Below are 13,175 nucleotides of genomic sequence, written 5' to 3' on the forward strand. Positions count from 1 at the left end.
TTTGAAGCAGTGTTTCAATAAATACTTCCTTGCATAAAATGTGGAGTCATCTGCCTTCATCTCCATTCCACAATATTATTGATCAATTTTTGTGGCTGTTGAGAAAAAGTAAATAGGCTATGTGTGTAGGCACTTGACCATGTTTCAAAAAGTTTATTGTCTGATATTTTAAGTCACATCTTGGACAGGTGGGTGTTTTAGAACTGTCTAATGTATTATGTTTATTAAAAGGAATGTATTGAAGTTTAAAACCTGATTGTACAATCAAAATTACTCATTAACTATCTTTCTAAACTTATTGGAGTTTAAAAGTTTATGGGGAGTCATGATAAGGACTCCTGTTCATTACATTCACTTTCCACACAGACCCCCCCCCAAAAAAAACAAAAAAAAATAGTCACCTGTCAGGGGAAAGCATATTGGAGGAATGGGTATAGAACTGTATGAATAATAAATATTATTTGATACATGCCTATCTCTTACAACAATGGGTTTGCAGATATTTGCAAATGAAAGGGGGAAAAAACACATGGTACACAAATTAAATATTCTGGACACACAAATTTAGACAGTTCAGAGGTATTAATAGAAAAACGAATCTTTACACTTAATTTTTTTAACAAGCAGCAACCTTTTTCATACCTCAGTATAGGATTTAAGTTGTTCTTTTGTCCTCTGATAAACTCATCTTACCAGTCTGAAAAATGTACCTTTCAGGTACACCAGTGTATAAATAGGACAAAGTAGTGCTTGTGGAATGTTTAGTTACTACATCAGCTCAGCAGCTGTATCAGTTCTGATGTGACATGTCACCTCCATCATGCACAGAGGTCTCGCCTGATTTTAGCTGCTGGTTAGGGTTGTAAAAGTTGTTTGTTAACAGAATTTTAGACAATGCAAGAGATGGAGAAATCGGTTAACTCATAGCCTTTCTGTCAGCTGTCATCTGACAGGTTTGGTACTTTTAGTAAACAGCTGACAGTGAGGTTATTCACTTACACTTCATGGACCGCTACAGTGCAGGAAGTACTTCATTACAAATATGAATACGCTATGAGTGCATAACGCAGTACACTGAAGCATTATCACTGATGTGTAAATGAAATTCTTTCTGCTGAAGTTATAGATAGAAACTAAACCCCTTTGATCCTCAGTGAATGTTTTAACTGTAGTATGCATCATCTGTTTGATTTCAGAGCGGCGTATGTCTCGTTTGGTGGGCTGCTGATGCGCCTTAAAGGCGATCCTAACAACTTGCATGGCTTTGAAGTGGATTCTCACGTCTACCTCATGATGAAAAAGCTTGCATTCTGAAAGACTCATCAATCTGCCAAAGAGTCTTGTACAAAGCATATTATGTTCGGGATGTTTTGAGCACCAGAAAATTTGATATTTCAGTGTATGATTGAATTGTTTTGAGAAAAATGAAATAGTGTGCATGTGTGTGAGTGGGAAGGGTGGAGTGAGGAAGAAAAGAGAAAATAAAAGATGGGTTGGTTAGCAGATCACAGAAAAGAAAAAAAAGGATTTTTTATTGGTGCTTAATAAACTTGTAAGTTCTCATTTTTACCATCATCAAAGTAAATTTAAAGCCAGCAATAAACCAGATTAAATTCCTTTTATGACATCAATTAGAATGTAAAGAAATGCGTAGAGATAAAACAATACATATTTTCAACCCAGTTATGGTATAAACTCGATTAAGAATAGCATGTGCAACACGTCCTGAGTAACCTTCATGGTTTGGGGGACAAAATGTGTAGAATGGTAAACACTGTGGCAAGGAAAGAAGCCAAGTTTTGAGGACAGTACATAAATGTAGCACCAGCTGTACTAACACAGCTTGGCATGTTACTTCTTGTCTTTGCATAGTTGCATGACCTCATCTTAACCTACCTACTTGCTATGAAATAAAATGGTTTGTACTTCTTGTCCTTGATTTTCTGACCTATTTCCGACTTGCCCGTTCTCCAAAGAGACCTGAAGAAGAAGGGACTGTATGTTCAAAATTATAATGACTTCTTGGTGAGTGGTTAGTGAGCACTTAATCCCAGCTAGAGATTGATAAGCAAATGCTGCAAGGGGCATTTATAAGGGGTGGGGGTGGGGAAGATTGCTTGCTCCTGTACTAAAAAAGTGCATGGTGTATAAGTACAAGCCTTTTGAAGTCCTTTGTACAGGAGTGTTTGGCCTGGAGAGGGTCTGCGTGCTCACATATCTGTGTAGATCTTAGCTGTATTAACGTTGCAGGTAGAAAGACAGAAAACATGTCGTAGCAAGTTCACAGTAAAAAAAACTATTAATTTAATGGTGTACTCTTGACATTTGGCTATCTACAGTTTATAAAATGCTACAAAGTGTTGTTGATACCAACATAATTTGTAATGCAAATGTAATATATTGTATCCTACCCACCTACAGGAGTGGGGAAGGGGTTGGCTGGTAATACACTCTCCTTATTCTGCCCAGGTTTTATTCAGCTTTTCAACCAAGCTGCTAACAATCACCCACCTTGTCTATGAAAAGCTTTTGAAACGAAACAGAGCTTCTGCATTTGCTGTGTGCAGGTAAAAAAGTAGGATACATGCATAGGTAATTGGTACACAAGAATTCTCACTAGAGTACTCATTTCTTATCTTATGAGCGTCCAGCCTTAGTTTCAGAATTTTGGTGTGTCTGAGGAAAGTTGAAAGAAAAAAGAGAAGGGGAAAAAAAGAAAACCCATAGAAAATTGACGAAGTATTGATTCCATTATAAGTTGCATGAGTGACTGCGATTAAAAGTGCGCTTGCTTCGGGAGGAGGAGAATGCACTATGTTGATTGAAACTGTCCTGAGACGTGTATGTTATGTTGATATTTTTTGCATCTTTTACATATTAAAAACATTGTATTTTCTGAAATAAAATAAAACAGTTCATCATTGTTTGGGTTTGGTGTGATTTTATTAATGACAGTGAAAGACATATTGTGGCAGATCCACCTTATGACTGTTGCTTGTCAAGACCCGACATAATTAAGGCCATAAGGTGAATAACCTGGTTTCAGGCCAGGGGTTTTATTCATACAATGTCTGCATGATGTCATGACAACTCTGTCTAAATGTATCCAAAAAGCCAAACCAATTGCATACGCCTCCATAAGGTTCATCAAAATTCTTGCTGGGCACTTGTACAAGCCAGTACAGAGGTGTTTCTACAGGGTTGCCTACATATTGGTGATGTTGGCTATCCTGAACTGACGGAACCATGAGCAATGAATTTTTCTCAAAATGATCATCAAACCTGATGATAAATAATGCTTGAATTTGTCGAGTGCACTTCCACATGTAGTTGAGAGTATAGGAGGCTGTGTGCAATAAAAACAAAACAAACTGACAACCATGCTGGAAAGACCTTGGGCAACAACAAACAGATAATAATAACCATTGCAATCGTAAAAAAGTGCATGGACAAAGATGAGAAATTGATGAGTAAGCAAAAGATGAAATCAGGATTATTGAAGGTGGGTTTTGAAGCTGGACTTCAATGTTTCATAGGCAGACACAGTTTTATGGTTTGTTAGTGTTTTACACCATGCCAGAAACTAAGGCTATGTCAGTTTTAAGAGAAAGGCCAGATGGGACTATTGTGTTGATGTTTAAACTGAGGCTTTTACATGGCCATGCAACACAATTACTCTTTCAATGCAGAGACAAAACTGGGATAAACCTTTTTTGCCCATTTATCAATCATCATCTACATCTATATGAGTGTGGTCTTAATGAAAAACACTTTCTCCTTCAACTCCTGCTCTTTCCCCTCCCCCCCAAAAAAACCAATGCATTTGTGCAAACCAAGGAAAACAACTTTCTCCTGTGTCAATCTTCATGTTTCACACGTAACTGATGTTTAGCATTGCACAATAAAAGCAATTCTTAGTTGGAAAACAAAATGTCTGACACCTATATTGTATGCTTAACAGACAGGCAAGCATAAAATGCATGTTTCCCAAAAACTTCAAATTACATTGGATGCTGAATAAATCTAGCCGCTCGTCAGAAGTCATGCCTAGGCTTCAGTTTCATTACCACCATTTTCCCCATCAAGTCCTTGGTCCAACAGATCATTCTCCCCAGCATCTAACCAAGCATCAGGAATACTATCTAGATCTATTGTGTCAAACTGCAGGATACTGCTTCCTGGCACAGCTGCAGGGGTAGTGGAGGCTACAGTTTCTTGAATTTTTCTGGAAATTTCAGGGCTTGCAGTTTCATCTTGTAGGTCGGGAGTGGATGGGGTAAAACTTGCACCAATTTCAGATACAGTGTGGGCCTCTGTCTCCTGAAGACAAGCTTGTGGGGCTTCAGTTTCTGTGGAAGCTGATTCCAAAAGAGGGTCCTGTGCTGTTTGCTCTGATGAAGGGAAGTTTGGTGGTTGAGACAATGTGGCAGGCAGTTCAGGTGATTCATCTTGAGAGAGTGTGGCAGGCAGTTCAGGTGATTCATCTTGAGAGATTGTGGCTGGCAGTACAGGTGATTCTGGCTGAGAGAGTGTGGCTGGCAGTACAGGTGATTCAGGTTGAGATAGTGTGGTGGGCTGTGCAGATGATTCAGAAGAAGTGTCTCTTCTTCCACTTTGAGGATGAGGTGGTCTACTTGTGAAAGGATAAGTGGTAAATCCACCAGCCCAATGTTACCCTGCATGGTAAATAATAGCAATTCTTGAGAAATTATAATATTCAATACAAAATACAGACCAGACTTAAGCTGGTGAGAATTTTGCACTATAGTAGCTTAAGAAAAGTGAGGGGGAGAACCTCCTACCTTTGGGCCAGTGCCCAATAAATCCTTAATATAATTGTTTTAATGTAACAAAAGTTAAAGACAAGAAACACTTTTGTGTGAGTGGGGTGTTGGTGGTGGGAAATAACAGCCTGCAATAAAGTTATGAAGGGTTATCTCCTGTCGACCTACAGGCCCTCCAACCCTAGCACAGTTGCTTTCTAGGAAATCATCACTTGTTGACTCATAATAAACTAGAATAGACATGTAATTTGTATTAAATATGTAACAAATTATGTAAGGAAGCACTTTATAAATGTTATCCAGAAAAATTATAGGAAAGACTTAAGTTCACCAGCAACACATCTTGTAAGTTTTGAGACTGGGTTAGGCATGCACCTATAATCAGCAGCTTTGGTCACTCCATATTAATGCAACACATCATATTTATGCAGTAAATCGCCAGTGTCCAGTAAGTTAAGTAACAATATTTAACTAATGTGCTTTGCTTCCCACACTTTTTGTTTTAATATTTATTTTTTCATTTCTTAAAAGTTCTGCATAGTTTCTTCAGAAAATTTTGAATAAAATTTACAAGTTATGAAAATAACAACTACTCCTTGGAAAAAATTGTGATAAAGGAACTGCAGATAAACAGCAAATACTTTACCATTCTGCCAATTTCTGATGTTGATACTCCTAACATCAGGGACAGCTGTGATGTTGGAAACAAAGCCTGGAGACAGCGGTTCAGATAGGGAAGAAGATCAGCAGCATATGTAGCACAGAACTGTTCAAACTGCGCTTGCTCCTTCTGGTTGAAAGTTGTTTCTTCAGCTCTGTAAGTGTAGCATATAACAAGAGAACTTTTTTTTTAACACAAGAACAAAAGTTGTTAAAATCAAGTGATTTAACTGCCAAGTTTTAAGATACGTCTTACATCATCCTTTACAAAAAAATGACCCAACTACTGCCATCTTTATTTTTTTTAAAAACCCACAAGGCAACATCTCATCTTCTCACACTACTGAAACTTTAAAATTAAAAAAAAAAGTTTAATTACATGATCCTTATATACATATATAATCAAGCAGCCAGAAATTTTACAAGTACAAAAAAACCAAAATAAGAATCAACCATATACCCAATTATTTTGACTTTTAGCCCTCAATGGCTCCACTGTTTGTAACGGATTTTTGTGTGTAATTTAAACGTGAACATTCTGCTCTAATAAACCTGCTTCGTTTGGAGTTTCACCTCCTGTGTTTACAAAGTGGTGAAGGGCTCCATCAGACTCTTCTTCAAAACACACCTGTGGAAAGCAAGAATGATACGGTTGACCTCCTGTAGAGACCTGGTCAATGCCTCTGCCACCTGACATGCCAGATTGATAGGGGCACACAACCTGAGGTCATTGAAAGCTGTCAGAACATGGTTGCAGTATGCAGCCAATGGGTAAAAATCCAAGAGCACCGTTGGAGGGTACAGCTGGCCAGCCTGTCAGAAACATCCAGAGACCGGGTTAGGAATGCATTGTCCTAAATGAATGAGGATATTTTTTTCAAGTTTGGGTTAAAACAAAAACAAAAAACCCCTAAAGCAACACCAAACCACTAAGCTACTTCTTCCAGCTCTCATCTATTCCTCTGGTCCTAACAGGGAAGGGAGATAATGCATCACAACCATGAATGAGAAAATGTTAGAAGACCCAGGTAAAAAATTAAGCTTAATGATAATTTTTATAACTGCTGACAGTAAGGCCAAGAATTAACAAACTGAATAAATATTGCGACAATATTAAAAAAATTCATGACTTTACAAAAGCATATGTAGAATTTAAAGTATAAACTCTACCTGTGAGGCTCCATAGTTCAAACCACCAGATGTCGTAAGACCCAAAAGGTTGTATGACTGCATGTTCTCTTCAAACCTAAGGCAGGTTTCTTAATTCATTTCAAAATCATTTCTTAAAAATTTTTGTAGACAAAATTTCTTTTAAATTAAAGAAAGAAAAATCCACCAATCAAAGAAGACTATTTAAAAAAGTGGTTTAGTATTCTTGTTCACAATCATAAGTTCCTGATAGATAAATTTTCTCCTTTCTCTGTTCCTTCGATATTTACATGGAACTCACTTTTTGTTAGCCTCCTTCAATGCTTCTTCAAAATATCGTAGTGCAGCCCGCTGGAAGATGGGTGCCACTAGTCCACGGAAGTCTGCCCCAACTCGACTGAAGGACAAGCCAAAGTACATGCACTGGCCCAACAAGGAATCGAGCCGACCTCCAATGCCTCTTTCAAGATCCTGCTCCAGCGTGGTTAGAAACTGTGACACCTTTATAAGCAACAGATTAGAAAAAAAATCCACTCAACTGTTTATCACAGACAATAACAAAGGACAGAATAATGATGAAATTTCAGACTCTAAAAGTTCCAGCAGACTTGGAAAAGAACAACAGAAAGTGAGGCAAAGGACACTGGAACCACACGAGCCCAAATGAAGGGGGCTGCCCAAAACCGGGTCCACTGGCGAAGTGTTGTTACTCAAGGGAGCAGCAAGGACTAAACTAAACTAAAAGTTCCAGAGTCCGAAGCAAGCTATGAAAGAAATTGAGCCTATTTTTTCCCTTCCGTTCTTCTTTACGTGAAAACTGGGAGATGAGACAACAACAGGGTTTCTTACCTTTTGTACAACCCAGCTGTGAAAAAGTGATGACTCTGGCATGATATCTTCATGCATGGAAGATAAAATAGGATCTTCATCAGAAAAGATTGCACGGAACTGGGTCATGATGTCAAAAAGGTGCACACGGCTTGCTTCAATGGTTTTAGTGATGTGTGTGTAGGCTGCAAAATATCGTGCAAAGAGGTTACCAGCTCCTTAAGAAAAACTATTTTTTTTTAAATAGTAGATGAAATGACAGATTATATTATAAATGCTCAAAACGTCATTCACCTAAATGTGCAACAATGATTTCATTGCCCTAAAAGTTCAAGACCGGGACACAGAAAAAAATCCAGCACTTACGGTCATCTCTTGGGATTGCATCCAGGATGCTCTGGAACCATGAATCTCTAGCCTGAAAAGTAGAAAAAATAAAATAATTGGAGTTTTTATTACTTATTTCAGTGTTCCGTTTCCCCAGCTACACAGTTTAATGATGGAACGCTTTCGGGATAACTAACCTGTAGAAATTTGATCCGCAGTTCTGGCTCAGTGAAAACTTCCATGCGTCGAAGGTAACCAATGACACGCAAGCAAGCTGGCAGCTGGAGGTTTGTTCGGAGCTGCTGGATCAGCTGACTGAGCATGAGTTGTGTGGATGATTTAACTTCCTCAACAATGCTCTGTTTAAACAAGTGAAACAATACCTTAGCCAGTTGTTCTTTTGCAGCTGCTTTTGGGATGTGAAATGAAACCTTATGTATCTCACAGTTCAAATAAAACGAAAAAGCTAGCGTTTGGAAAAAGTTCTCAAACAGAATCCAAACATCAATATCAACACTTGATTTCTATAATCAAAGGAATATGTGTGTCCTTTATATAATGAAATATTAAAACATATGGTTAGTTTATTCCTTTTTCCTCACTTGAGGAACATAGGGCCACAACAACACCTCACCAGTGGACCCAGTTTTGGGCAGACCCCCTTAGTTGGGCCCATGCCTCCCTTTTTACTGTTCTTTTCCAAGTCTTAAAAACATATACTTAGTCTCTAATTGATTCTAGGTGGTTAGAGCTGTTTCTTGGGGGAAAAAATGTGGTAGGGGAGGCAAGGTAATGGAAATTTCTCAGTTCCGTCAACCACTAACAACCTAATATCATAAATAAGTCAAAGCAGATAAGAATAACTAACCATAAGGACAGGAATGGTGGAATGCTTTTTCTCCAGTCTGCGAACATGGGCAGCTAACTCTAGTGCCTCCTCATAGTATCCATTTCTCACACACGTGTCCATGAGCTGGGGCATTTCTAGCACTTCTAACAGCTGCGTATGTCTTTGTAATGTCAGCGTGTTCATACGCCGGCTGCAAAAAAAAAAACACCCTTAAATTACTTTTCTTTCTTCTTTTTTTTAGTAAAAAAAATAAATAGTTCACTATCAAATGCCATTGCAAATATCATGTGGTAACTTTAAGTGTGACATGAAAATCCCCCATTAAGGTTAGACACCGGTCGAAAAAAATTTTTTTTTGTTTCACGGGATAGCGCGGATTTTTTTGTATCAGCTATTTAGCCCTTGAATGAAGTTTCAAAAAAATGGTTTTACTGCACTCGTCGCGCTATCGGTTGCCATGGAAACAATCCAAAATGGCGCCAAAACAAACAATTTTAAAAGCTAAAAACTTCTTCAATTTTGTGAGTAGACTCAAAATTCTTTTTGAAATAGTTACCTAAAAGACAGATCTACATTTCTATGATAAAGAATTTGCGAATTCCTCTTAGTTTTTTTTTATAATTTTTTTGTAAAAAAGTGTGTTAAATTTTAAGAAATTTGATGTAAAACGGTATAACTACCAAACTACTAAGTAATTTTTAAAAATCTATCATAGAAATGTTTTAAATTTGTATGAAGAAAAGCTCAACCAAATTGCAGATCTATATCTCTTGTCAAAAAGAAGGAGTTAGCTTTTGAAGTAAACAGTCTCTAACCAAAACAAGAAACTGAGAAATCGCGGAAAGAAAAACTGAAAGCTTAGTAACTTCTAAACTACTCAATATTTTTTAAAAGCTCTCATAGAAATGTTTAAATATGAATAAAGAAAACTTCAACCCAATTTTAGGCCTGTATCACATGCCAATATAAAGTTATAAGCTTTTGAACTAAACAAGCTTACTAAAACAAGAAACTGAAAAGGCGAAGGAAAACAAAGTGAAAGCTTAGTAACTACTAAACCACTAAATATTTTTTAAAAAGCTCTCACTGAAATGTTTACATATGTATGAAGAAAACTTCATTCAAGTTTTAGGCCTGTATCACATGTCAATATAAAGTTATAGGGATTTTAAGTAAACAAACTGTAACAAAAACAATGAACGGAAAAAGCGCGAGCAGAAATATCAAGCATAGTAACTTTGTTTTATCTAAACCTTTCATGTAATTTACCTGCTGAATGAAAAATATAACCATCTTTCAATGTGTTACTACATATAACTTTAACATTACTAATAAAATTAATTATTTTATTCACTTTTAGAAAAGTCAACATGGTTGTGTTGTATACCCAACTGCTGACCAGGCTTCAGAGAAGTACACAGTAATAAAAACAATGGTGTGTGCAAACATTGAGCAACACAGTTATAGGTTTAGTTAGTTATATAAAAGTTCAGTGTCCACTAGCTTCATGGTTTTTGCCATCTTTGGTCTTTTGCTCTCTAACATTTAGTGATGATGTCGCATATGCTTCCAATTTTTGCGAGCATCTACTGAAGTAGCAGCATTAGTAGGAAACACTCTCATCTTTCTTAGCCTTCAGTTGCAGGGTGATGGGATGAACATCAATTAAAGAAATTATTTCAAAAGCTTATAGGGAGTATAACCAATTCTTGCAGCCCTATGCTCCACTGGGGCAAATAGGAATAAGAATAACCTATTCATGAAATCTAGAGATACATCACTGGTGCACCAGAATTTAAGCAGCTGCTCATGTTCTGTTCCTCTGTATGCTAGGATTATTTTATGAATTACCTCTGTAGTCACATGGATTAAAGATGGTTGATTTTGTGGCTAGGGGGGTATCTTATTTTCTGTCAAAGATTTCTGGGAAAAGCACTATAGCTGTCTGGCCTTTTAGGGGCTGACAATGATTGCTCTCTAGACACTGAATGGCTACAAACTTGACTAGATAGCAGTTTTCATTGTTTGTTGGAATGCTTTACATAATTGTCTTCACATTCTGTTTGTTACATTTGGTTGGAGTAAGACCATCAACCCCACCCAACCTTTGTTTTCTGTGCAAATGATGTAAGCTCTGTTTCCCTACATTCCTGACAAAGTACATAAATAACTAGCATTGCAAGTTGACTCAAATGTGTAAATGTTCGCATCTAGTCCTGATTACTACCGAGATTTGCAGCAGAAATGAAAACTTCGCTTTATTTTCAGCTCGCTTACCACATGACTGATGGGTGATTTCGACAGCCGCCGAATTCGGTTCACTAAGTTACTATTTTTAGCTGCTACGACGGTCTAAGAATGTCCACGTGGTTTTTATTTTTTGCACGTGTATTGTGAGAAGAAATGAGCGTCTGACAGTCACATAAACATTAATATCAACGTTAATGTCTTAGAAAAGAAAATATCCCAGAACTAGCTTTGACTTGCTGTCTCCATTTGTTTATATATCCGGAGACCATGACAGTTGCCTTGTGGGATACCCGAGCACAGCCGAAGCGGTTCGTGTGCCTATGACCCCGTCTAGGTCGGCATTAGTGAATTCTGATTGGCTATATGCAAAGTATGGTTACGCATGCGTCCATATAAGGAAGTTTCCGACCCTTTGTGTCGTCTAGAAAAGAGCTTGTATCATAGCTTGGGGCCTTCTAAGGGTTTTTGACTCAGCCTTTGTTTGAAAATTCTGTCATGACCTTTCGACCGATATACGATGTGACACAGTTGCCCACGTGCGAGGTGTGTTGCTATGTCTCAAACATTCTCTATCTCGCTAATTCTGCGCTAGGGAAAGTAAATAGGATAGAAGTAGATGTTTTATTGACTAAATAGACATATTTTAGATATTCTATGAAAAAACACTTGGCAGGAGTGGAATACAAAAAATATGACTTGACAGAAGAGAAGTTAATCTGAAATGGCCAAAATGAAAAATTTTTGACAATTTTTCGAGACGCGGTGTGGCCTTAAAACATAACAACAGCTACAAACAGCGAACGTTGCATATTTTCTCCAATTAGCTGCAGCACTAATTCCCTGGGCCATTCTGTAATCCTTACTAGTACTGGCTCTTCTGTAGAAGCTTGGCAGCTTTCTCAGCAGGTTGCCCACATGCTGTTCAATGATCTGAAACTGTGTATTTAGCAAGATCACAACTTTGTGCTTTGTAGCAGGTAAACATGAAACCCTGACACAAAGAAAAACATTTCTCTCCTCCCTATCAAATATTCCCTTTTTTAATAAACAAAACTTTTTTCTATTTTTCATCTTTTATACAATCTTCTATAAATCTTTGTCTTACGTTTCGTTTCAGTTAAACAGATTCTTAACTATTATAATTTTTTTTAAGTTTTGGGTAGGCACATATTATCACAGATAAATTTTGTTTTATTTGAGTCTATTTTTTCAGCTTTACAAGGTTGTGCTTCTTTTTCTGTTTGCTATTGCATGTAAAAATCCTTGTGCAGAGCCTAACTTGTTGATTAAACTCTCTCCTGAGAAAAAAAAAATCTGAGACAAGGAATAGAACATAATGACAATTGGAGTTGTAATAATATTCACATCCATACCCACCAAGAAGGCTTCTGATTTGAAGCTTTAGAACTTACATCTTGGAAGATCTCCTTGGAGCAGTTTGCAGTCTGAATTAATGAAGTGGTGTGTAATGTAGTGAAATGAGATCCTGTTTTCCTCCAAAATTTGATGCTTCTCTCTACATCCAGCCGTAATCTGGTTCCTGAGCTGGACAAATGATAAACCCAACCTTTTAAACATATAAATGAGCTCTCCAAGAAATGAAATTGAAACAAAGCTGCAAATAAGAAGGAAGAAATTGGTGTTTTACACCGAGCCAGCAACCCTTCCTGACCCCCTCTAAACTGTGTGGAGGAGGGAGAGGAGAAAAGATGGGGAAAGAAGTGGTGTGTAGGGAGTCGGAATATTGAGCAAGATGGGACAAACAAGTAAGATAATTCGACGCATGGCTTCTGCTACCCTTGTACATTCCTATATTTGTATGCATTTCTATCAACACATTTTCGAAAATGGCTTAAAAGTACTGTAACTACCACAGGAGTGAGGACATAAAGTAGCTTCCATTATAGTGTGATGACACGTCAATAAAATACTTACCCAGTTTCTGGACCCCATAAGAACTCAGTTCTACCAAATACCTCACAAAATCTGGATTGTCTATCCAACTCTCTGCACAGAAAGAAAACATCACTGTAATAATGTTTGCACCAAAATAATATACGTCCCTGCTTCGATACAAGACCGTGATCTAAGCAATCATTCATAGAATCAAAAATGGGATGTTTACATTGAAAAAGTATCAAAAAGTTATCTTAAATCCGATATATGTATTCCTCATTAAAGGATGATAATCATCTAAATGAAAGAGTTAATTAAACTGTCGATAAATGAACATTATTTAACCAGGAAACGCGTCTTTGAAAATAGACGTCAGAATGTTTTCATCTTCCACGTCTATGTCCGCCATGTTTGTTGTTTGGGAACAAAAT

General features: G+C 37.3%; 2 protein-coding genes across 2 annotated transcripts in view; one reads left to right on the forward strand and one right to left on the reverse strand.

The window, feature by feature from the left end:
- LOC112567979 (DNA-directed RNA polymerases I, II, and III subunit RPABC3-like) overlaps window positions 1–2,918 on the forward strand; it is a 50,273-nt gene extending 47,355 nt beyond the window's left edge. Inside the window, 1 exon segment of the mRNA XM_025244938.1 lies at window positions 1,197–2,918. Within this exon segment, the coding sequence (XP_025100723.1) occupies window positions 1,197–1,314 (118 nt within the window). The 3' untranslated portion in view covers window positions 1,315–2,918.
- Window positions 2,919–3,069: 151 nt separating this feature from the next.
- LOC112567557 (conserved oligomeric Golgi complex subunit 8-like) lies at window positions 3,070–13,175 on the reverse strand. The gene is made up of 12 exons (XM_025244253.1): window positions 13,090–13,175; window positions 12,784–12,855; window positions 12,366–12,393; window positions 8,617–8,788; window positions 7,946–8,107; window positions 7,788–7,839; window positions 7,443–7,606; window positions 6,895–7,094; window positions 6,615–6,690; window positions 6,073–6,257; window positions 5,431–5,599; window positions 3,070–4,676 (listed from the first exon to the last, which is right to left on the reverse strand). The coding sequence occupies exons 1-12, from the start codon at window positions 13,151–13,153 to the stop codon at window positions 4,206–4,208; spliced, it is 1,815 nt and encodes a 604-aa protein (XP_025100038.1). The 5' UTR covers window positions 13,154–13,175; the 3' UTR covers window positions 3,070–4,205.

This window comes from Pomacea canaliculata, linkage group LG7 (genome assembly GCF_003073045.1).
Source record: "Pomacea canaliculata isolate SZHN2017 linkage group LG7, ASM307304v1, whole genome shotgun sequence".
Lineage (NCBI taxonomy): Eukaryota > Metazoa > Mollusca > Gastropoda > Architaenioglossa > Ampullariidae > Pomacea > Pomacea canaliculata.